Source organism: Homarus americanus, unplaced genomic scaffold, assembly GCF_018991925.1.
Source record: "Homarus americanus isolate GMGI-L3 unplaced genomic scaffold, GMGI_Hamer_2.0 scaffold21, whole genome shotgun sequence".
NCBI lineage: Eukaryota > Metazoa > Arthropoda > Malacostraca > Decapoda > Nephropidae > Homarus > Homarus americanus.
The window spans coordinates 145,758-171,346 of NW_024718513.1; the positions used below are offsets into that span (position 1 = coordinate 145,758).

At 41.0% G+C, this 25,589-nt stretch overlaps 1 protein-coding gene across 4 annotated transcripts in view; it reads right to left on the minus strand.

Annotated features, from left to right (window-relative positions):
• LOC121859683 (complexin-like) overlaps nt 1–19,149 on the minus strand; it is a 153,574-nt gene extending 134,425 nt beyond the window's left edge. For all 4 annotated transcript variants that reach the window (XM_042356612.1, XM_042356610.1, XM_042356611.1 and 1 more), the window contains exon 1: nt 18,779–19,149. In XM_042356612.1, the coding sequence (XP_042212546.1) occupies nt 18,779–18,815 (37 nt within the window). In that variant the 5' untranslated portion in view covers nt 18,816–19,149. The remainder of the gene's footprint in view (nt 1–18,778) is intronic.
• Between the last annotated feature and the right edge of the window lie 6,440 nt (nt 19,150–25,589).

Sequence of the window (25,589 nt, forward strand, 5' to 3'; positions counted from 1 at the left end):
CCGCCTCCTCCCCTACTCGGCACTAACCCCTTCTTCCCTCCCCCACTCTCGTCCTCCTCCCTTCCCCACTCGACTCTCCTCCTCCCTTCCTACTCGACACCCCTTCTTTCCTCCCTCAACCTCAGTGACATTTTAATAATGTTCGGGCACTATCTGGGGCCGCTGTCTTATCTTATCACAGCCACCTCTTCTCCGGACCATTTTATCAGCCAGTCTCTATTTCCTTGTGAAGATGACAACACCCCCCTCTCTCTCTCCTCTATATACACACACACACACACACACACACTCCACATATCAAGAAGCGCTCAACACACTGACCGTTTCGACTCTCACTGACCATCACCACGACCTCATCTGCAAATTTGGTAAGAACCTTCTACACCATCCTCGACACCGGCTCCTACTGCCACCTGAGATCCTTAGCCCGAGAATTGCTGTTCGACACCACAACCGCATCCAGCCCATACGTGCACGAACTGATCGCTATAAGAACAGCCCAGTCCCAACCATTGTAAAAATTATCAATAACTTGTAATAAACCAGTGTATTCACTCCCAGTAAATACTAATTCTTGCACTGTCACTATGTTGAAATGCACTGTAGTTTGAGCTTTTCCCCATCTAGTTATTATATGTCTTATTTGTATCACTTATGTTACTTGTATATTTTGTAACTCAAAGCCCATTCCCAAATATGTAACTGTATATTTTCAGCCTTGTGGCTGCCAAGCTCTTCAATAAACCGTTAATTATTATTATTATTATTACACACACACACACACACACACACACACACACACACACATACACACGTTGCTCTACCATGGTGTAACTGTTAGCGTACATATACTTGCTAATGCCTGGGGAGGTTTTATGAATATATCACAGAAACAAATATAAAGTGAGTGAGTGAGTGAGTGAGTGAGGGAGCGCGTGAGTGAGGGAGTGCGTGAGTGAGGGAGTGCGTGAGTGAGTGAGTGTGTGAGTGAGTGAACGGAACAAACTTAAGTAATTTCTTTAAGGATCAGCCAACCATGAAGGAAATGACTTTAGGTATTTGAAAGTTCCAATTTAAAGGTGTCACAGTTTGAGCGCGTGTAGCAAGGTCGTGTAATAAGAGGTCGTGTAGTAAGAGGTCGTATAATAAGAGGTCGTGTAATAAGAGGTCGTGTAGTAGAGGTCGTGTAGTGAGAGGACATATAAGGTCGGATAATAAGAGGTCGTGTAATAAGGGGTCGTGTAATAAGGGGTCGTGTAATAAGGGGTCGTGTAATAAGGGGTCGTGTAATAAGGGGTCGTGTAATAAGGGGTCGTGTAATAAGAGGCCGTATAATAAGATATCGCATAGTAAGAGGTCGTATAATGAGAGGTCGTGTAATAAGAGGTCGTATAGTGTGAGGTCGCAGAGTAAGAAGTCGTATACAGAGAGCGTTGAACTATGAGACCCTTTACAAGTTAATTTCTTCCTATATAATACACTAATATAACTCACATCTCTACCCCAGTCACTTAAACTACCAAATCTTCTCTCTATTTCCCCACTAAGATTCACATTTCCTCATTTCGGTTCATATTATTATTATTTTTTTTTTTTGAGGATGGAAAGAAATATACTGAGTGGGTCTTTAGTCAATCTACATATTAAATGGTGTGTTTTCCGGGTCTTCTCGTTAGCATAATTTTGACATGTAGTTTGAAATTTATATATTACTTTTATTGTTGTTTATTGTAATTTATATTCATTCTTGGTTCTCTTGTAACTCCTCTCTCTCTCTCTCTCTCTCTCTCTCTCTCTCTCTCTCTCTCTCTCTCTCTCTCTCTCTCTCTCTCTCTTGCTCCCCAGCTACTTCCCTATCCTTTTTATTCTTCCTCTCTCCTTTTCCACCTCTTTCTCTTCCCTTCTTTCTCTTTCACCTTCCTCCCAACTTTATTCGTTACGTCTTGGCACTCACTTTCGCATTCCTGTTTCTCCAAGTGATTAAAATTTTTCTTCAATCTCCTCTTATTTTTTTTACCAATGTCTTTCTACCTTTCTATCATTTCTTCCTCTTCCTCTTCCCTTATTCCTCTCATACATATATTTTTTCCTCACGTCCAAGTACTCTTATCTGTGTTCCACCTTCTCTCTCTCTCTCTCTCTCTCTGGTTGGCCACAAGTGTTCACTCTCCACCTACCTCGCTCTTTCATTTCCACGTAATTTCCTGGCTCGAGCATCTCATCTCCCTGCATTATGAACTTACACCGCTCGATTTCATCCCCACTTTACGCTACGCTAAGGCACCGAGTCGGCCAGGTGGCTACAGGAAGGAGGGGAGGAAAAAGGAAGGAAAAGAGATAGGGTAATGAGAGGGAATGGAGGAGGGAAAGAAGGATGGGAGAGGGAGGAATGAAGGAAGAGGTAAGGGAAGGGAGGGTGGGAGGAAGAAGGAAGGAGAGGTTGGGAGAGAAAAGATAGTGAGAGAAATGGAGACGGAGGGCGTGATATAAGAGAAGGCGAGAGAAAGGAGAGAGAGTCAAGGAGAGAGAAGGGTTGCAGGAGATTGGGAATGGTTTGGGAAGGAGGTAGGAAGAGTAAGGAATGGGGATAGGAAATGGAAAAAGAACAAAAAAAGGAAGACAGATATGATGAATTGGGAAGAGAGAGAGAGAGAGAGAGAGAGAGAGAGAGAGAGAGAGAGAGAGAGAGAGAGAGAAACGGGGAATAATTTTGGAAGGAACAATAGACCCAAGGACCAATCAGCACACTTAATGCCCGCATACACGTGGATTATGCCAGAATCACTCGTAGGATTGGTCGATGCATATATATCTCTCTCCTCTTGTGGCGAACAGGTGAAGGTTGTTGACACCAGGTGAGATGAACCATTAATCTACTGATCGACAGGTAACACTGGGGAGAGATTGTGCGCTTCTCCTGTCACTTTGGCTTCTCACGTCACTCGATACTGTATCCATTCGACGTCTTGGATAGTCGACATTTCCCTTCAATCACTTCTGAGTATGTGATGTTTCGCTTTATATAACATTATCGACAATTTCTACACTTCAGATACTCGACGTTACAGTTATTTTTTATTACTCTACGTCGAATTCACTTCAATTACTCGACTCCTCATTTACTTCACTTACTCAACGCGCCACTTGCTTAATTTACTCGACACCTCCTTTCCCCCTTGACTCGACCTCTCGGAGCTCCCTAAAGCTAAAATACTACAGCACTCTTTTAATTGAGATGTGACCCTCAGGGAGTCCAGGTAAGGGCACAGCTAACAAGGTAATTATGTAGGAAAGGTCACGAGAGGTACTGTAGGAAGGGAAGAGGTAGGGGAGGTCAAGTCAATAGGGAAAAACAAGGTTGGTAGGTCATGAAAGGTCAGAGAGAGGGTTAGAAAGGTCAGGTGAGGACAGGGAGAGGGTAGAAAGGTCAGGAGAGGTCAGGGAGAGGGTAAGAAAGGTCAGCGAGAGGGTAATGAAGGTCATGAACGTATGAATGTGTTATTATGTGTGACTGTTGACTGTTACTGGCTTTCCTACTGGACACACCTTCTCTTATTACGTTACCTGTCCTATTCACCTAATTATCGGAGTTACCTGTTGATTGCTATTTTTGCATTTATTATTTAGATTTAGTTTGTTTATAAATTCCACAAAATCAAAGTTTGTGTAATATACTATAATATGTATCTAAGGTATTTGTTATCATTTACCTGTTAAAAGTTGCCTGAGATTCTTACATTGATCTATTTAAAGTAGTTACGAAAGTGACATTAGTTTAAGTTAATTACGATATTCATAATTAATTAATGAAGTTATGTATACATCTACCTGAAAAAAACTCAATGCCATAATACTGTTCTACTTGTTAATATCACATTTGCCACTTGCTTTTTTTAAGGAAATTCGCATAAAGGAAAAAAAAAACATTATATATTCTTATAGTTCTTGCTATCTAGCCTGGCGGTCCGCTGCTATAAAATTTTATGGGCACTAGAAAATACCATCTTGAGCATAAAATGGATATAAAAACGACACTAACAGGATCACAGGAGATTTCCGCTACACGCTCTAAAATAACACGAAAATTGCATAGAAAAGGACATGGAGGAGGAAACGACCGAGAGAGTCTAAGTTGGTTAACTCGGGAAATAGAACTTGAGAGTGTTAGAGTGAAGGATGATTCAGGTTAGTCACACGACGTCGAGTTCTTCCTTAATTCAACTACACGTAAAGGCCAGATTAGAATAATTAAATAAGGGAGGGCTTCTGCATTGCTCTCTATCTCTCAGAGCATATTTATTATCCATTTTCCAATAATATCAACCATTAACTGCCAAAAATATCTTCCTGTGTCATGAGTAGCGACCAGATGATAAACTTTATTGGGGTCAACATAATGTAGGGTGGTTCATGGGAAATGTGAACCAAACACTACCAGCACCACCTGTCCGGGGTGTGGTGGTAGCCTGTACCTCAAATGGGCGAGTGTAATGATTTGGTCTGAAGAAAAAAAAAAGCTTATCAACGCTAATGGTAACCTTGATATATTCATTTATTCTTCCTTACCAGACTTTTGTCACTAGTGCATCGTGGCCAACATAAAGAACAACACAGTGTTTCCCATCACTTGCAGAACAGATGTGTTTTCCTATAGTGTTCCCCTTCCACAACACTACACCATGACTCTTCACTTGGCGTCACCCCTCGTCGTTCCATATATCTAAGTATCACCCAGCAGTAACATGTCCATCCCCTCACCCCATTCTTCCCGTTTTCTTCCCGGTCTTCCCCCCCCCTTGCATCGTCCCCAACACTATACCCTCTGCAGTAAAAAAAAAAATTCTATACCAAATTTGACTTCCTCGTGCTGTCAACTTGTCCCTCTCACTCTACCAAACCTTAGTTAACTGTCGGACATTTTTTTTTTACCTTACAATCTTCGTATTTCTGTGTATAATTTTCATTGCATCCTATTCAGCCTATGGTAATGTTAGTTCAACTTTTCATCAACTATGTTTATCCTTGTTTCCTTTGGCTCAGTTATCTCTCTTTCTCGTCAGTTATAATACAATGCATCCCGTGGCAACATATTCTTACACGTGGCTATAAATAAACACACATTTACCGCCGCTAACATATGTGTATAGCGGTACATCAATCGCCTCTGATGACTTTGTGATGACGTCGACACATTTGAAATAGGATCTGCCCTCCTTCGTGTATCTTCGATTTGTCATCACTTAAATCCTAGATAAGATTTTCTGGGATTTTGACGATTTTTCATCATCGTCTCAATTTGGGAACGATTACAGCGGGATTGGGTTAGTGGTAGGAGGCGACCAGATGGATAAATATTCACGTTTAATTTTAGAATTTTTCTTCTCCTGCATTTACAAACCTTTTACCATTTCTCAGTATTTTCCTTTTATTTTATTTTTTCACTTAGTAATATCAGGTTTTCACTGTCTATATCCTGACATAGAATTAGGCACTAGTTTTTTAAAGAATAATTTAGACAATTTTAAATGAAGGCGAGAAAAAATTAGTCCTAGAAAAAACTGTTTATGCCAAATTGTTCTTTAAATATGGCAGTACACTACGTCTATCATTCATTACAATCAAACTCTGGAATCTTGTGAATTTAATTTTCTCTGTAACTCCTAAAATCTCATTGTCTAGTCTTGTAAAATAAATAAAAAACACAACTTCTGGGTGTATGTTTAAGGTCTATGTGCTATGTCAACAACTTAAGATTTACGTTCTTATAGACAAAACTATTATTACAGCACTGTATACAAGGGAGGAAGAAAGCTGTATGAATTTATATTTTTTAGGAATGTATATACACTTTGGATGTATATAGCTACCTGGTAAACACAGAGTCTCCTTGTAAGTATATGCTGTGTGAGGACAAGTTGTTATTTGGGGGATAATTTGTTGTCTAAAACCGTGCCTAGTCCATCTAGCTCAAGTCGCCTAATCCTTAACCTCCTCCCCCTTCCCGTACGTCTTCCCCTCCTCTCTTTCCCGTACTCCTACTCCTACTCCTACTCCTACTCCTCCTCCTCTTCCTTCCCTTGCTCCCCCATCTCCTTCGCGTCCCCTCTTCCTCCTCCCAAGATACTGACAGAGGCGGCAATCACCGTGTGTTGTGGAATCCAGGGACGCCATAAAAAACTTTTGCGTGTTTACTTATGTTATTAACAACACACTGGAGTGACGATAAGCCTTTGTTTTATCATGGGATGTCTTCCTCACGCCAGATTACCTTCCTCCCTCAAATAGGTCCCCAGAAACTTTTTCCTCCCTTAGTATTTTTTTAACGGGGATTTGCCCACACTGGGGCCTGGGGGGGGGGGGATAAATGTAGCCAAAAATAAATACAGAAATGGACAAAAATTAAATAAATCAAGAGTTAGAAACGATATGAATGTTGTGTTTTCTAAGTAAGAGAAACAATTGAGACCCTGCAATTGTGTGTAAATGAGGAAAAAAGTCAGATCAGCAACCTTGGACTTGGTTACAATTTTCGTGATGCCATATGACCGCAGGGTCTACCACTAGACAACACATTATGCTTCCAATATCTTCCCAGGCGGTAGTACCTCCCTGTTTGATAGGTGCCTACTACTACCCAGGTCTCTATTCTCCCCTAGTTAGGTCCCCTAGGTTTCTACTCTCCCCTATTTAGGTCACCCAGGGTCTCTTTCCTCTCTGATAGGTCCTCGTAGTTCTCCTCTAGCCCTATCTTAATCTATCCACTCCTGCACAACCCTGCTCCAACCGCCATAGGTCTCTCCCTAGATCCTGAGTTACTTTCCGTGCCTACACCTACTCCCTCCCCCTCACCACCCTGCCTACCTCACCCACCCCTCCCCTACCCATACACCCACCCTCCTCCTCCCACCCACTGTCCCTCCCCTCCCCCACCCACACAGAGGATCATTTGAATGTTAAACTCGGCAAACATTTATCTTACACAGTTTACATAAAACATTTTGGTCGTGAGGTCCGGATATTAAGAAGGAAATTGGAGACTTTTCTTTGGGCTGATCCTCCACGATTTCAATTTTAATTAAAGCAATTAGTCGAGATAAGCGAATCCATTGGGTCGAGGATAATTTGCTGAGGAAGGAAAAAGTTCTTAATGATTACATTTTATTGAAGACTTCTGGCAACCTTATGACTCGATAATGTAACCCGATCATATGACTCGATAAGGTAACCCGTTCTTATGACTCGATAATGTAACCCGATCATATGACTCGATAAGATAACCCGTTCTTATGAATCGATAATGTAACCCGATCATATGACTCGATAAGGTAACCCGTTCTTATGACTCGATAAGGTAACCCGAAAACACAGTGACGCGTTACTCTCAGAAATAAAATGATGGTGAAGGCTACATTAGTTTAACCCTCACGAACATACGACAAAAGACTTAATTTTTCTAGCATCAGTACTGTCAGGAGGGTTAGTACTGTTAGGAGGGTTAGTACTGTCAGGAGGGTTAGTACTGCCAGGAGGGTTAGTACTGTCAGGAGGGTTAGTACTGTCAGGAGGGTTAGTACTGTCAGGAGGGTTAGTACTGTCAGGAGGGTTAGTACTGTCAGGAGGGTTAGTACTGTTAGGAGATTTATTTTATCCAGGAGGGTTAGTACTGTTAGGAGGGTTAGTACTGTCAGGAGGGTTAGTACTGTCAGGAGGGTTAGTACTGTCAGGAGGGCTAGTACTGTTAGGAGGGTTAGTACTGTCAGGAGGGTTAGTACTGTCAGGAGGGTTAGTACTGTCAGGAGGGTTAGTACTGCCAACAGCTGACGGTCGTCTAGTTGTACTCGTATACCTGGACAGCCGCCAGAGGTCAGGTAAAGCTCTCACAACACCCAGACGGCTCCAGCTGAGCCTCACTTGTGCCTCACCACTCGCTACCTCGCCAGCTGGGTTCAACCATCCGTGAACCATCTGAGTGTTATGTAAGCACCACCTACACCAGCTCGTGTGGTCTTAACACCTTCCACAACCCTATCTGGCAGACATAACAGCCTCTTCCGCCACTCTACACATCTGCAGCTCCTCACACCTGTCGTACACGTGCATCGTGATGGGGGAGGGTTCTCAACGCACCTGCCATAAAGAAACATCATGGGGAGTGAAACAGCCCCACACACCTGGCACACGAACTCGAGAGATGAGGTGGCCCTACACACCTGTCAGACACAATATAGGGGTAAGACTGCCCCACACACCTGGCACACGAACACGAGAGGTGAGGTGGCTCCACACACCTTTTAGACGGACACAAGGGGGTGAAGTAACCCAACACACCTGCAAGACGGGCACGTAAGTGTGAGGTAGCCCCCACACACCTGCAAGATGGACACAACATGGGTGTGAGTGAGAAGTGCATCAATGTCACAGTGCAGGTTGCAGGCAGCCCAGACCTCACCCACCCTGATACCTGCAGCTAATTAACCTATCACTCCCAAAGTGCGTGATATCCATCTTCATTACTTGTAACCTGAGGCGAGGGAGAGTGAGGAGGCCGGAGGCTGAGGACAGGGTGAGAGAGAGAGGATGTGAGGGGAAAATGGGTGAGGGAAGAGAGAGAGAGAGTGAAGGTGACAGATGTAAGAAACCAAGGGGAGGGTTAAAGGAGGGGGAAAAGGGGAACTGAAAGAGATTGAAATGAAAGAGGAAGTAAGGGAGAATAAGAGAGAAGATCAAAAGCTGGTGAGAGTGAGAGAGGGAGCAGGACGCTGAGAGGAGGACGGGAGAGATCCTAATAGTAAACCAGACTAAACAAAACAACATACAAACTTAACACACTCACAGACAACTTTCACAGACAACTTTATCAACAACAACAACAACAAAACACCCTCTGACGTCACAATAGTCATTATCAACATGACTGAAATATTTTATCACGTCACCAATAACTTCTTAATAACACAAAGACTAAGATACAACGAGTAGCTTTATCATAAGACCTTTACTGAGGTCACAGCAGTAATTACCTGTCTTAAAAGAATACAGGTGACGAAGGAGAAAGATTTAACCTGTGAGGAATCTTGTCTATCAGGGTGTAGAAGGCTCAGCTTATGTTTTTCACCGCGTGTAAGATTGAGACTCCAGGAGGCTTTTTTTTTGTAGGGTGAGAAAGAGTATTGTGTGATAGCGATGATATGACGATTCTTTTTTATATAGGATGATGGAACATAGGAGATATTTTTTTGAAGCATTGGAAAAAAAAGTGGTAAGTTTTCAATGTATAAAAAGAGTAAAATAAATTAAATTACCCAAAATATCTTAAATATATTGTTTATTTCTTCCCCATCGTTTATTCCCTTACTTCACCGTCCCTTTATTCTTCCTCTTAATCTCCCCATTATACAAGATTATCCTACCAACCTGTTTCTCCCCGGCCACTCCTCGCTGGGTGATCAAGAACTCCTTAAGTTGCGTCTCTGGTTTCTCAAAGGGCCGAGTGACCCCTCCTGACCAGCCCTGACAACCTGCTATTATACTGTATACATGTGCTCACCTGTCTCCTCACCAAATACCTGTGTTAGAGAGGAAAGACAAAGGAAATTTCTCAGCCAATAAAACACTACCATGGAGGTGTGGAAGGCAGTAACACACACACACACACACACACACACACACACACACACACACACACACACACACACACACACACACACACACACACACACACACACACACACACACACTATTAACATTAGTCCCCCATTGTCATTTGTTTTTTGTTTTGTTCGTCCTTGTGTGAGTAAACTGTCATGTTTTATTGAGTTTTCCTATTTATCAATTTTTTTATATCCCTCTTTTTTTAATCCTATGTCCTTCCTCTATTCGTCACTTTAGGTATTATTCCAATCTCTTGTTTTATTCAATTTTATCGTTTTATTCCAGGGCACCCCAAGTCCACCCAGCTGTGAAGAGGTACCTAACTTTACAGCTCTAGGTAGTTAAGGCGGTGCAGTACAGTTCCGGCCAATTTAACCCAGGCTGCTTTATCCTTCCCAGCTGTTTTATCCCACGCAGCTGTTATATCCCACTCAGTTGTTTTATCCCACCCAGCTGTTTTATCCTCAATTTTATTTTATCCCACCCAGCTGTTTTATACCACTCCAGCTCCCCCGGTATTTTCCGCTTTTTACAACAGTAGGTTAAACCACAACAACGTCACATGTAAAACAAAAATGCCTATGGTATAATTTTTTCATGTTTTCATTATCGCCATTTTTCGCAATTTTCGCCATTCAATTTCCTTCTCTTTACGCTTTAGTCGAATTTTTGCATCGTATTTTTCTTTATGGTTATGTTTTTGTTTGTTTTTCATTCGTGATTTTTGTTTGAATTCATAGAGTTTTATCATATTGTGTGCTTCAGGGGAATGTCGTGTAAGGTCTGTGTTTGTATGCATGATTCATGTATTAGTATGTATGATTCATGTATTAGTATGTATGATTCATGTATCAGTATGTATGATTCATGTATCAGTATGTATGAGCCATGTATTAGTATGTATGAGTTATGTATCAGTATTTATGAGTCATATATAAGTAATGTATGACCCTATATCAATAAGTATGAGTCATGTATCCCAATATCAATATGCATGTCATGTATATTAAGATAAGTGACACATTAAGTATATTTCGGGACAAAAAATAGACGGCGATTTACAAGGACATAGGTTCGAATCCCACCAGAGGAACGTAATTAATTCCCATAAATCCTGTAGCAATAATAGTTTTTTATTATAAGGCTAGAGTGACGTAGAAGTATACAAGGCTGTAGGGATTTTTCTTAGTGTAGGTAAGGCTGTAGGGATTATGAGAAGTGAAAGATGATGCTCTCTCTCTCTCTCTCTCTCTCTCTCTCTCTCTCTCTCTCTCTCTCTCTCTCTTTCTCTCTCTCTCTCTAAGATGAGACGGAGAAAAGCCTAAGGTTTTCTAATCTCTGCCGGGTATTAACTAAGAGCTGTTGCTGTCTTGCATAAAATTCACCTTACCCAAAATATTCATTCAATCACATTAAGACCAACTGCGTAAATTTGGGACTTTTGTCGTAGATGATAAATGAGACACCTCAAGTTTTTGCCAGGAGAAGGGTGGATGGGAAGGAAGGAAGGAAGGAAGGAAGGAAGGAAGGAAGGAAGGAAGGAAGGAAGGAAGGAAGGCTCAAAACGTTCTTAATATACCCGAGCATTGTGAGGATCTCTTCCAAGTTCCTGTGGCTGAGGAAGTGGTTGAATTCGCTTACAATTACGATATGTTATAAACAAAAATTCCATTGCATTTGAACTTTACCAATGAGGTCTGTACTCTCTCTCTCTCTCTCTCTCTCTCTCTCTCTCTCTCTCTCTCTCTTTTTTTTTCTCTATCCTCTCTCTATTTTCTCTCTCTATCCCCCCTCCCCCTCTCTCTGTATTCTCTTGGTCCCTCCTTCTCTCTCTCTCTGTATCCTACCTCTCCCTCTATTCTCTCTCTCCGTATCCCTCCTCCTTCTCTCTATCTCTCTCTATCCTCCCCTTCTCACTCTCTCCTCTCTCTCAAGCTGGGATTTCGTCATCTAGAGACTACAGGAGTGGCAATGGGGGGGACAGGACGGATTTACAGATTACAATATAAATCCCTTAAGATAGATATGAAGGAAGGATTATCACTCACTGGAATAGATAAAAACGTGTTACAAGATGATGAATAATTGGAAAAAAGGGGGAATAAGTGATAAATGAGGGGAATAAGTAATAAATAAGGAGAACTATGGGATATTAAGATTATGAGGAATATTTAGTTGTGTTATCTTAGAAAGTTAAATGAGTTTTCAGAGGTGTGGACAGTCTGAAAGTGTCATAGGGAAAGTGTCAAAGAGAGTTTCATAAGAAAGTGTTATGAGGAAAGAGTTAAAGGGTGTGTCATTAGAAAAGTGTCATGAGGGAAGTATCAAAGAAGGTGTCATAAGAAAGTGTCATAAGGAAAGTGTCATAAGAAAAGTGCCATAGAAAGAGTCAGGATCACAAGGAGAGGCAGTGTCATAAAAGAGGGTTAGTGTCAGAAAGGGATTGTCAGCATCAGAAAGGGAAAAGGGAGATTAAGCGTGTCAGATAGTCAGTGTCAGAAAGGGACAATCAGAGTGTGAGGAAAAGGGTGAGTAACTGAGAGGGACCCAATCACATGTCCTCAGGGTCATTACCACCTACGAGTTCATCTCCCTGCGTCACACAGGTCACTCACGCTTCACTAAGGTCACCATCAACTACTTGAACCTCTCCTTGCGTCACTCAGGTCATTCACACACCATTAATGTCACCATCACCTATTTGAACCTCTCCTTGCGCCACTCAGGTCATTCACACACCATTAATGTCACCATCACCTACTTGAACCTCTCCTTGCATCACTCAGGTCACTCACGCTTCACTAAGGTCACCATCACCTAGTTGAACCTCTCCTTGCGCCACTCAGGTCACTCACACACCATTAATGTCACCATCACCTACTTGAACCTCTCCTTGCATCACTCAGGTCACTCACGCTTCACTAAGGTCACCATAACCTACTTGAACCTCTCCTTGCGCCACCCAGGTCACTCGTCTCTAAGAAAACAATTACTTTCTTCTATAAAAATCACTCCATATTAATGAAAGAAAATGCGTCGACTAATTCACTTGCTTCCCACTGAACTTATCCCCCCCCCCTCCTCCACAAAAGGTCATGCATGACCTTATCTCTTGCATACATGACCTTATCTCTTGCATACATGACCTTATCTCTTGCATGAATGGCCTTATCTCTTGCATACATGACCTTATCTCTTGCACGAATGACCTTATCTCTTGCATACATGACCTTATCTCTTGCATGAATGACCTTATCTCTTGCATGAATGACCTTATCTCTTGCATGAATGACCTTATCTCTTGCATGAATGACCTTATCTCTTGCATACATGACCTTATCTCTTGCATGAATGACCTTATATCTTGCGTACATGACCTTATTTCTTGCATACATGAGTTTATCTCTTGCATACATGACCTTATCTCTTGCATGAATGACCTTATCTCTTGCATATATGACCTTATCTCTTGCATGAATGACCTTATCTCTTGCATGAATGACCTTATCTCTTGCATGAATGACCTTATCTCTTGCATATATGACCTTATCTCTTGCATGAATGACCTTATCTTTTGCGAATCAGTTAATCAAGATCAAGAGATTGCGTTTTTTTCCCCAGGTTGTATCGGAAGGTTGAGTCACTGAGGTCTCGACGTGGAAGACACTAAAACGTACCGTCAACCAAAACTGTTTTCTTAGTTATAGCAGAGTCAAAACACACTCACTAATATAACACACACAGTCAAAACACACTCACTAATATAACACACACAGTCAAAACACACTCACTAATATAACACACACAGACAAAACACACTCACTAATATAACACACACAGACAAAACACACTCACTAATATAACACACAAACTCAAAACACACTCACTAATATAACACACACAGTCAAAACACACTCACTAATATAACACACACAGTCAAAACACACTCACTAATATAACACACACAGTCAAAACACACTCACTAATATAACACACACAGTCATAACACACTCACTAATATAACACACAAACTCAAAACACACTCACTAATATAACACACAAACTCAAAACACACTCAACGTCATTCCTCCTGGTTCGCGATCGTCAAAAAGCGAAAGGTTGGCCGCATAAACTCACTACATAATTACGTACAAAGTTATCGGGTGGAGTACATGGAAGGAGGTGTGGCCTGTGTACCTCAACCAGCCCAGGTGGAGGTTGGAAGTCAGAAGGCGCGAGAGACAGGTGAGAAAGGGAGAATGAGTGAGAGACAGGTGGACAAATGAATAAGGGGGAATATGGGAGAGAAAAATGAAAGGGATTAAGTAACATACGAGGAAAAGGATGAAGGGGAGAGAGAGAGAGAGAGAGAGAGAGAGAGAGAGAGAGAGAGAGTTAAAATTCGTAAAAAAAATAAATCCATTAAGCTTCGAATATTCTCTATATTTTGACAGCATTAGACCCACCACCACCATTAAGCATAACCTACCTTAACACACCTGTAATATAATTCCACATCATCTTCTCGTAACCCAAAATTACGTACTTGGTTGCCACTCTAGTAATTGACTCGGTAATTTCTGACGTCAGGCTTAAGTTAGGGTGATTAAGCCAGAAGTTTGATCCTCACGAGAACACCAACAATGCGCCTGCTTAATGGTGTAATATTATTTCCCTATATGACTGTAACTGCAAACAAATAAGATAATTTGGCAGAAAAAATACCTGTACATGTTACTGTTAATGTAAAATACAGAAAAAATACAGGATAATAATAATAATAATAATAATAATAATAATAATAATAATAATAACAATAATAATAACAATAATATATTCTACATAATAAGAAATAGTTAACAAATCACACACTGTAGATTGATAATGCTCACTTAGTAGACTCCGAGGTAAGACTCTCCCTGTATGCATCATGTTAACAATGGATAGTTTTAATAAGTCACACTTTTTAGAGCAGCCTCGATTGTATAAAAGTAAACAAGAAATAGATAATAACCTGTGTAGTTAATAGACGAGTGGTCCATCAAGTATCAGAGGATGTTGAGCACCAGAAGGACCTACAGTGATTATGACTCTATACCCAACTTAAGAGATAAACTCGTTCTTATAACTTAGGTGAGTCTCATGTGTAACTCTCCCTCGCCTCGCACATCTTCCCAGAGAAGGCTTCACATTAGAGACCTTCTTCAGGTTCTTCAGCAGCCAAGGGCCTATCTCAGGATCCTTTGAGCTCAGGTTAGCCATTGATAATTAGGTTCTTCCTAAGATTCTGAAGTGACTCTCAAGGCTAATGCAGTCACTGCTTCCTGGCCGCAGGCACCAAGTGCTTTCTTTGGCTTACCAACCCCGAGCTCGTGTCTTCTTTAAGATATTAATGATGTTATAATTAAGCTATCAATAGTGTAATATCTTAAGATTAAAGCAGGTAGCAGCCATTGGTAGCATCGTGCACTGATGCTCGAGTCGCCGTGAGCAGTAGACCCGTGCTGATGGTGGAGAACCTGCATGCTCATATTATATACTTCAGAATTTATAAGCTTTTTTGAGTTGATGCAGCTGGCCAGAGTGGCGCATGCAAAACCTGACATCCAGTGTGAGGAACTGGATAAAACACTTTGTATATATTTGTATGGATTTGTTTTTGCTTTTTGTAGGTTGTTTTAGTTCACAGTTTGTTGACAAGAAGCAGCTAGTGTGTAAGATTCAATAAATCAAAGAGGTAAGAATCGACGGAATTCACTCTAAGACTATGTCCCATGTGCGATCGTCCACACGAGTGGACGTGCTACCTCAGCGTAGCGACCAGCAAGCGGGAACTAAACGCGCGACCTGGAAGCAGCTATAAAATATTTTGATCGTCGCTTTCTCAGTCGCGCGAGTCCTCGCATTCTACAGCAAAACGAAAGAAGTTTATACTTTAATTTTCCGCTGTTAACAGCTTGATCTTGCCAAGAAATAGATCTTTGTGGACTATTAAAGTAGCTGCAAAATGTTTCTCTCACATAATGTGTAGAAGAATGTGAAGCATTGTTTATTTTAGAGGGCGCGGTGTTATCCTCAACTGTACATTCTTGAATTGCAAAGGACTGCGCCCATACCCTCTGTGTCAATGATGATATGATGGAAAAGTGTAGCACACTTTGCAATGTCAACAGCAGTATCTATCTTTATTTCAATAGCTTTATTTAAAATTCTCCATTTACTTTTCCAAATTCCAAATTCATACTTTACAAAACACCTGGCACGTGACAATCTGGAATTAAAAATTATATATATTTTTTTTTTGCTCAGCGCATTCCTCGTCCCCAATCAGAATACATTCTGGCGTACTCGTTAAACTCCTTTGGATCTTGGCGAAGTTCCTTGTAGAGATGGTAAAATTCGCCTACTTCCATTCAGAATCATCCTCTGATATATGGGATAATTTTTCCTGTGTACCTCTGTAGGTACCGCACGTTTAAAACCATCATTTTCAAAAATTTCCAGCGAACGTCTGCGATGCATAAAAAGCATATTTACGCTGACAAGACGCTGGTAGGTGGGACACAGGTGGCTTAGGAAAGTAGGTAGCGTGTTTACGCCCTGGTCGCTCGATGCCACAGGACGCTCACACATGAGACATAGCCTTAGAGTTGTTTACATGTTCGCTGTGTTGTGACGACAGTGTGTCCGGCGGGAAGCTTAAATGGAGAATGATGATATGGAGGCTGTACAAGTATGCAGGTTGCAGTAATCTTAATACTCACTGGCACAGGTGTTCTTGAAGGTAAAAACAGGACATTTACAAATACTTTAATACCATACGTTATTAAATACCCTAGAAATTGAGTTCACTTAACATGTAACGTTTCTTTTGTTGGATGAGATTTTTTTTCTCATGTTTAATAAAGTTCTTGACAGATGTAAAATTAAATAAATCGAATGCCATAAACTACACTAAAAATCTTATACGAATGAGTGACAAATTGATTCCTTTAAGAGAAGTTTAGATTCGAAGGAAGAAAAAACTTAATATAGTAATGATGGTAATTTGTCTCTGTCTGGTACAGATCTACGGTACAACTGGTCGATGGTACAGTAGTTAACGAACGACGAGGGAGATAATTATGGAGAATTAGCTGATGACGTAATGTTTGTTTAATCTGCGGAATTCTTTGGAAGCGTGGGTGGTGGGGAGGTCAGTGGGGGTGGGGAGGAGGTCGGGGTGGTGGTGGGTGGTGGGAGGTCGGGGTGGTGGGGGGTGGTGGGAGGTCGGGGTGGTGGGGAGGGTGAAGGGAGGTGGTGGGTGGAAGGGAGGTGGTGGGTGAAGGGAGGTGGTGGGGTTGAAGGGGGTAGTGGGGGGAGTGAAGGGGATGGTGGGGGGGGGGAGGGGAAAGAGGGTTCCTGTCATTGTTTCTTCTCACCAAAATATGAAACAATTCAACCTCATTTTTTTTATTATTTTTCTTTTTACTTTAACTCAATAGATGATTTTATTTTCATATATTAAGTCTTTCCTTCCCGTCACGTGGTGTGCTATAATCGACGGTGGACGAACAAGAATATCTTCATCCCATTATACTATAGACACAGTTATCATAATACGAGATCCTGGGTTTGATTCAAGGTTTTTGTGAGGTCAGTGATGTTATTATTCTTGACTTAATATTCAAATAAAGGCTCAAGGCTGGTCACTAAGATACTCGACTCGACATAACCTGACCATAAGGGATGAGGAAAATGATAAAACGTACATATTTAAAATTCCTGAATAATGTGACTCAGAGATATTGACACACGGCAATATATTACACCCAGTTATATATTTCAACACTAACTAATTTTTTCTTGTTTTTGATAGATTTGATTCTCCTCAATAGAATAGAAACTAACTAATGAAGCTTTACTTGCAAATACTTAATGTTTGTGGAACTACTGCCTATATCTAATCTTGTAGGCTATCAACTAATGCATTTTTCGACGATATATACAATCTAGATGTTTTATATGATACTTGACAGTTTATAGTAAAGTATGGTACTATAAAAGTCTTGAAAAGCAAAACATAAATCCTAAAGCAAAACATATATATGCCAAATTATGTAACAAAATGGCATGATTAACCTGAGCCAGTGTTTGTATTGGTAACACTCGGGTAGCGAGACCACACTCACTCGCTCAGGTAATACTGTCGCGGTGCTGGGAGCGGGGGAAGGAGGTGAGCCAAGGGACTGACACCTACTGAAACTGGGTACAAAAATATACATAGATGACCTTATTAAAACGGGGTATATATATAGATATACATAATCATTGTTGGGGAGAAACTAGGTCAGGTATTGTGGCCTTAAGAGAAAGAATGGGCCCATAACACATTTATATCCGTAAGAGGGATGAGGGTAGACACTAGACTTGCAGAAACCTGGTCAAGATTCAGGTGATAGACCTTGAAGTATCTAGGGTCAAAATACATATATGGCCTTACAGAAACCAGGTCAGGTACTGGCCTTTCAGAAACTTGGTCAATATGCTGGCATTGACCTTCAGGAAATTAGGAGTGAAGTACAAATATGGCCTTAGAGAACTTAGTTCCAAATACACTGATGACCTTACAGAAAAATAAGGTCAGACTCAGGCCTTATAGTAACTGGAACACGGTTACAAATACTTGCTTTGTAGAGATTTGGTCAAAATACATATATGGCCTTAGAGAAACTAGGTCAGGTACTGGCGTTGCAAAGACTAGGTCAAAATATAGATGCAGTGTGATATATAAACAAGCATCAGAGTGAACGGTGCAGCGGGTGGTGGAGGAGATACTTAATATATTGGTGGATTATAAAGAAAATGTATGCTCTTGCCATTAGCTCAAATTTATGGGATGATAAACTGCATGATCACCGGGACACACACACACATATATATATATATATATATATATATATATATATATATATATATATATATATATATATATATATATATATATATATATATATATATATATATATATATATATATATATATATAAGCACGTGCTTTGGAGAGTGATTGCACTGGGGGGAGCTCAGAGTCATGCCGAAAATTCGAAAATATTTGAAACGATAAAGTCAAATATAAAATTGCTTACTGGTGACAGCACTGACGGGATTCAGCATTCCAAACATGATGAAGACGTTGAGTGTTGGAGTCTTTTCTTGGAGAAAGATGGAGTGTTGGAAGCTAAGAAGTGTCTTGGTGAAGGATAAGGAGGTTGGACCCTTTGTGATCGTGTGTCAACTTATTTAACTGATATCTGAAGAAGCACTTTACACGTTCTGGGAGGGACTATCGGGGCTGAGTTGTTTTTGATCTGAGTTGTTGAGGTCCACGGGTATGACCAATCACAGAGGTAGGGCATGAACCGAGGGTACGCTAGCAGTCAGAAATGACACACACACACACAGGTAGCAGACGCAGGCACGGAAGAAGTAGCGTTCGCCTTCTCTTCACTAGATCACTGTAACAAAAGAGGAAATGGTTTTAGGACGGGTGGAGGCGGAGAGGCAGCCTCGCCAGCGTCACCACAGGGGCAGCAGGTCTGTGCGTCTGGCTGCTGGGGCCAACTTTATTTTTGTCATGTGCTATAGTATACAGGTCATCGTATAGTACACAGTAATACTTAGTCTCCAACAGATATGTTTTATACAGTACTAACTTGTGTGGAAGTGAAATAATAACAACATACATAATACAAATGGGAACTGATCGTCAACAATTAATACTTCCTGAAAGTCAAAATTTATCATAATCAAGTAAGCAATAGTGAATTTCGCGGTAAATTTTGTTCTGGGAATTCTCAATTTCAAATTAACCGATTAGAATTACTAGTAATTAAACTTTTATTTTATGCAGATAAATCATAGGTGCTCTACACACCTGTATCCGGCGTGATATTAAAGTTCTCAATATTTATAGAATGTAGAGTGAAATATATTCGCCCCTTTCATGTGTCTATTTTTTCCTTATCGTCTAATATTGTCTCTTCTCGGATTGTTTTTCGCCCCATTTTAAAATATACATTTCTTTAATTTATGGCCAAAGTTATCGCTTTTATTCTCCTGAAAAAAAAATAATATCTTTAAGAAATATTTGTTTCATCAACAGTATGTTCACTAACACGGCGAGGGCGTCAATTCGCTTTAACTCTGCCCAAATGATTGCGAGTTCCTTTTGAATATTTCCCTTGAGGCAAACCACTCCACCACACCAACAAACCACCACACTATCACACCATCACACCACAACATTATCACATAACAACATTACCACACCATCACACCACCACACCATCACTCCACAACACCACACGACCTCTTACACCACCACACCACATAACCATACTACCTCTTACACCACCACACCAACATTCTACTGGGCGACCACACCTCGCCTCACCACAAACCAACAACAAACTAATCTTCCAGACATATGATGCCAATGTGTTATTGATCTAGGAGAGCCAAGACGTCCCGCTGTGGTCATAAAGCTGTCAAGAGGACCTCCATACTGGGTGTATCACTTCACGGTGTAAGCCCCCGTCACATGCACCACTCCTAACCTAAATGTTGGCTGAGTGAACTACACATCCTGTACCTGTTAGTACTCACTCACTCCTTCCATCTCAGTAACGTCTCTCCTGTGAAGTAACCACGACTTCCTTACAATGAGGGAAGAACATTGTAAATATCCTAAAACAGATACAATTTGGTCCCCTTAGATACGTATCATTAAGTCCCTATCTTCCTGAAGCTACAGTCACACAGTCATTTTTTCCCCCTAGATTAGATTAAGTTTCTCCCCTTAGAAGGGTGAGATGACTGCTTTACAATGAGCTCTTTTATGAATCAGGTACACTAGTATGCTTCAGGTACGCTTCATTACCCACAAAACCAATTATGAATCGAGGGAAAATGAGAAAATATGGATCTTAAATTTGGTTGTGTAAATGCCTGATTCGGGTGTGTCCTTCACCTCCTCCCCCTCCTTCTCCTCCTTCCAGCAAAGACAAATTAATTTTTGGATGGTTGTTGAGAGACTGAATGAGGTAGACTGAGGGACAGGTGTGATGGTGAAGAGGAGAGGAAAGCGAATTGAGAGGAGGAGGTGGAGAGGAGGATGTGGAGAGAGAAGAGTATAGCCAAGAGAGGTAGAAGAGAGGGAAGAGAGAAAGACAAGGAGAGGAGGAGGAGTGATAGACAGTGGGAATAACTAAGGGAGCAAAACGAAGAGAAGTAGAGGGAGAGAGAGGGAAGAAACATATGGAAAGAAGGATAGAAGAGATACATCGAGAGTGAGAAGAGAAATATAACGAGGAAGGAACATTGCATTAAAGAAGAAGAAGAAGAAGAATGAGGAAGGGGAAGAATAGCCAGAATGTGAATAAGAATACGTGTATGAAGAACTCTTGACACTATAATTACTCCCTATAATTCATGACAGACACACACACACACACGTCACAAAACACAGAGGAATGTATTAAGTACTGGACTTTAAGACACAGGTGAGGGAGACGTCGACCTCTGTAAACACACACATTAGACGAGAGTTAAAAATACCGATATTGTGGGGTTTTTTTTTAAGGTTTGTTTGACGTTTGACTTCGTGTAATACTAAAAGGGGCAATAGAAGAAAGAAAGAAAGAAAGAAAGAAAGAAAGAAAGAAAGAAAGAAAGAAAGAAAAAGAATGAGAGAAATAAAGAAAGATTGAATGACAGAAAAAGAAAGAAAGAAAGAAAATTATACATGTAAGAAAAACAAATAAACACTAAAATAAAATATGAATGAACTTAAGAATGAAAAATAAAAAAAAATAAAAAAAAAGGAGAGAAAAAAGAAAGACACAAAAAAGAAGGAAGAAAAAGAAAGAAAGAAAAAGAAAGAAAGAAAGAAAGAAAACCTAGGAAAACAATGCAGTTCTCCCCTCACATGGAGAAGACATAAATATATTTAATTACCAGGGACGTGACTTCTGTGGGCCAGGAAGTTCTGTTCATAGGAGACTGACACAGAGGGCCCAGTTAATGTACCCACCCAGTTAATGTACCCACCCAGTTAACGTACCCATCCAGTTAGTGTACCCACCCAATTAATGTACCCATCCAGTTAATGTACCCAGTCAGTTAACGTACCCACCCAGTTAATGTACCCACCCAGCCAGTTAACGTACCCATCCAGTTAGTGTACCCACCCAATTAATATACCCACCTCGTTAGCCTCGATCAATGGAACCACTCAGCAGGTCTCAGTTAAAGAAACTCAGTTAATACACACACACATACACACCTGACTGACTCACTTCACTAATGACAAAACAACGACAGAAATATGACCAGGTTTAAGTGAAGCCGTAGGTGAGTATTTCCCTTAGGCTTCAGATATTGCATAAACCCTTAAATATTGCACAAAATACAGCTGCAACATTTCAGCTACCACCCTCTTGACCTCATGGTGAATACTGCAAATGAATATATTCCAATTTCTTTTTTTGTCAAATGTGCAGGTGAGTTCTAAGAGATTATGTACGGGTTGTGAGAGTGAGAGCATTGAATGACTCTTAATTCTGGTCGTGTTTTCTGTCTGTCTGTCTGTGTTTGTCTGTCTGTCTGTCTCCTATTTTCGTCTCTTTATTTTGGCTTTCTCTCATTGTTTTTTTTTTATTCTTAAAGAAACATAAAAAAGACAAGCATAAAATTACTTCCGTGTGGTGACAATAACAAAAGAACGGTACCTTAACATAGACAATAACAAGAAATTGTACCTTATAACCTAACCTTAACATAGACACAATAACATTAAAGTGTACCGTCTAACCTAACCTAACCTAACCTAACCTAACCTAACCTAACCTAACCTTAACATACACAATAACATTAAAGTGTACCGTCTAGCTTATAAACCTAACCTAACCTAACCTAACTAACTAGCAACAACATAGACACAATAACATTAAAAGTGTACCGTCTAACCTAACCTAACACAACCTAACCTAACCTAACCTAACCTAACCTTAACATACACAATAACATTAAAGTGTACCGTCTAACCTAACCTAACAACATTAACCTAACTTAACCTAAACCAATTATACCATAATTACTCCTATACAGACCACACCTGAGTGAGGTTCTCGCCCAGGTAACGTGTCACAAGCTGATTGCCCTTTGACCTTCAGGTCTTATACAATATGACCTAAAAAAGAATGATAATGATTTGGCTGGGATTTGACTTTGTTTGTGAGAGAGAGAGATATTAGGTTCTTGTAAGCATTCAACTCAAAGTAGGTCACAAATATCCGGTCATGTTGGGTGGGGAGGAGAAAGGAGAGCTGGGGAGGTGGGGGATGAGAGGTGAGAAGAGAGGAGGAGAGGGAAGAGAGATTGGAGAGAGGAGAGGGAGAGGAGAGAGAGAGAGAGAGAATATGCCTCCTATCTCGAGGGTCTGTCTGTGATCTATGACCCGCAGGTTTCACATGGCCCTGACGTCATTGGTTGACTAGTGTGTGTATATATGGCTGAGGCTTGACGGTTACCAGGGGACAGTCCAGTGTCTGTAACTCTTGTCTGTGCACGAAAACCAAAGACAAAACCCAGCTAGAGGCAGACAGACAGAACAGACCAGATGACAGACTCAGAGCAACAACACAGCCCTGGAGGGAAAGAGGGGGAGAGAGGGAAGGGGGAAGAGGGTGAGGGGAGGGAGGAGGAGGGACAGGTTCAGGGGGGGGGGTGAGGGGAGGGAGGAGGGGGACGGGATGGGGGTTGAAGAGGGGGTGAGGAGGGAGGAGGAGGACAGGATGGGGGTTGAAGAGAATTGAGGGAGGAGGAGGAGGGGGACAGGATGGGGGTTGAAGGGGGTGAGAGGAGGAGGAGGAGGGACAGGATGGGGTTGAAGATAGAATTGAGGAGGAGGGGGACGGGATGGGGTTTGAAGAGGGGGGTGAGGAGGAGGAGGAGGGACGGGATGGGGGTTAAGTTTCGGAGAATAATAATAATGAGGTGATATCGAGGTTAGGTTAGGTTAGGTTAGGTTAGGTTAGGTTAGGTTAGGTTAGGTTAGCACCATATAGCCTCTGACCTTTAAGCTTATGAGGGAGGGATGGAGGGATACCTACTAGCCATCGTGCCACCAAGAGACTTGCATTAGCTATTTTTAATTCCTCGAACACGCATATCAACCCCAGTATTGTTGGGTTGTATTATTGATCACCGGCCACCAACACTACCACTATTACCATTGTCACCACTACTACTATCGCCAACAACACTACCACTACTACCACCATCACCGGCCACCACCACTACTACTACCACCACCACCACCACCACCACCATTGTCGCCGCATCATAGACACAAAGCGTTTTTATTTATTTTCTTAAGTGTTACATTTCCTCATGATTTTGTATGAGCTCTCTCTCTCTCTCTCTCTCTCTCTCTCTCTCTCTCTCTCTCTCTCTCTCCCTGTGCTGACTGACAGGTAGCTCTCGGGGGCGGACGGAGCCAATTTTTTTACCTCTCATGACAGGTTGTCTTCGCGTGTTCAGGAAGTTGATGCCTCGCCAGGTAAAGTATGACATTATTTATAAACACAGTAACACAATTTACATATAAAAGAAAAAAAAATCATATATTCCAAAAAGTAATAAGCGTAAGAAAAAAATATGAAGATTTTAAAATTTAGTTAAGAATGGGATATAATTTGTGAGTCACGTATGATTTAATTATAAGATAGATGACTGAGATGATACAGACACACACGGACGGACGAGAGAAACTAGATGTATCCAAATTTTACCTCATGTAACGCCATAACAAGAACAGCCTAAGGACACCACGGACATAAACCAAAGAAGCTGACAGACCCAAAAAAACGGGACAATTAATGAGACAGACACCATATTATGAGAGAGTCTTCCACTATGGCTGGCGTGGCGGCATATGGCAAACAACACGATGATCTTTAAACACGCAGCTGTTGTTTCAGTCACGGATAATATATTCATCAGGAGTTAGGGACCACAAGTTGTGATTATCATAAAGTTTGTCCTCAGCGTCTAATTAAAACTTTACGACACGCCAAGGTAAGAATAATAATACAGGTAAATTGTCAGGTGTTTGTGATACACGGTGGCTTTGTTGTGTGTGGGTGGCAGCCAAGGGGGAAGGGGGGTCACCAGGTGTATGTGGCTTACTAATTAACACCAGGTGCGTGCCACAGTCCTGTTATCATCTGGTGGAATTAGTTGAAAATTTGAAGCAAGGAGAATAATTCTAGTTTCTTTTTTATATGTAAACATAAATAAACAAATAAATAAGATTGATAAGCACACACACACACACACACACACACACACACACACACACACACGTAGATCCTTAGAAAACTTTCACTAGCAACCTTAAAACAGACGCCGTATCTCCAACTGAAGCTGAATTAAGAATCTCCTCTAATGGTTTTTGATGGTTGACGTCTTTAACTAACATACGTCAACGGAGCAGAAGTAGGAGGTATTAGAATGAAGTGTTGGATCTCATAAAAACATATTCTTTGTATATGAGCTACACATGCACTACCTTCTACTGTAGGCGGAAAATACAATCAAATAACAAACATTAACAGCAGAAATAATACATTACAACAAAAATATGAATCCACACCAAGATACATCATACGTAACAGTCTAGATTTTGTACACACATTCTTATGAACCCGGAAGATCTACAACTCTCAACAGTCCCCCCTATCAATAACTATATTAAAATAACCTGCTATAAAAAAAAAAATAAAATAGTCATCCTACAGGGAACCACAGAGGCAACAAAACGAGGAGAGAGATAAATCCTGGTAGCAACATCAACAAAACTAGAGTTAAATGCCAAAATAATAACAAATAGCATGT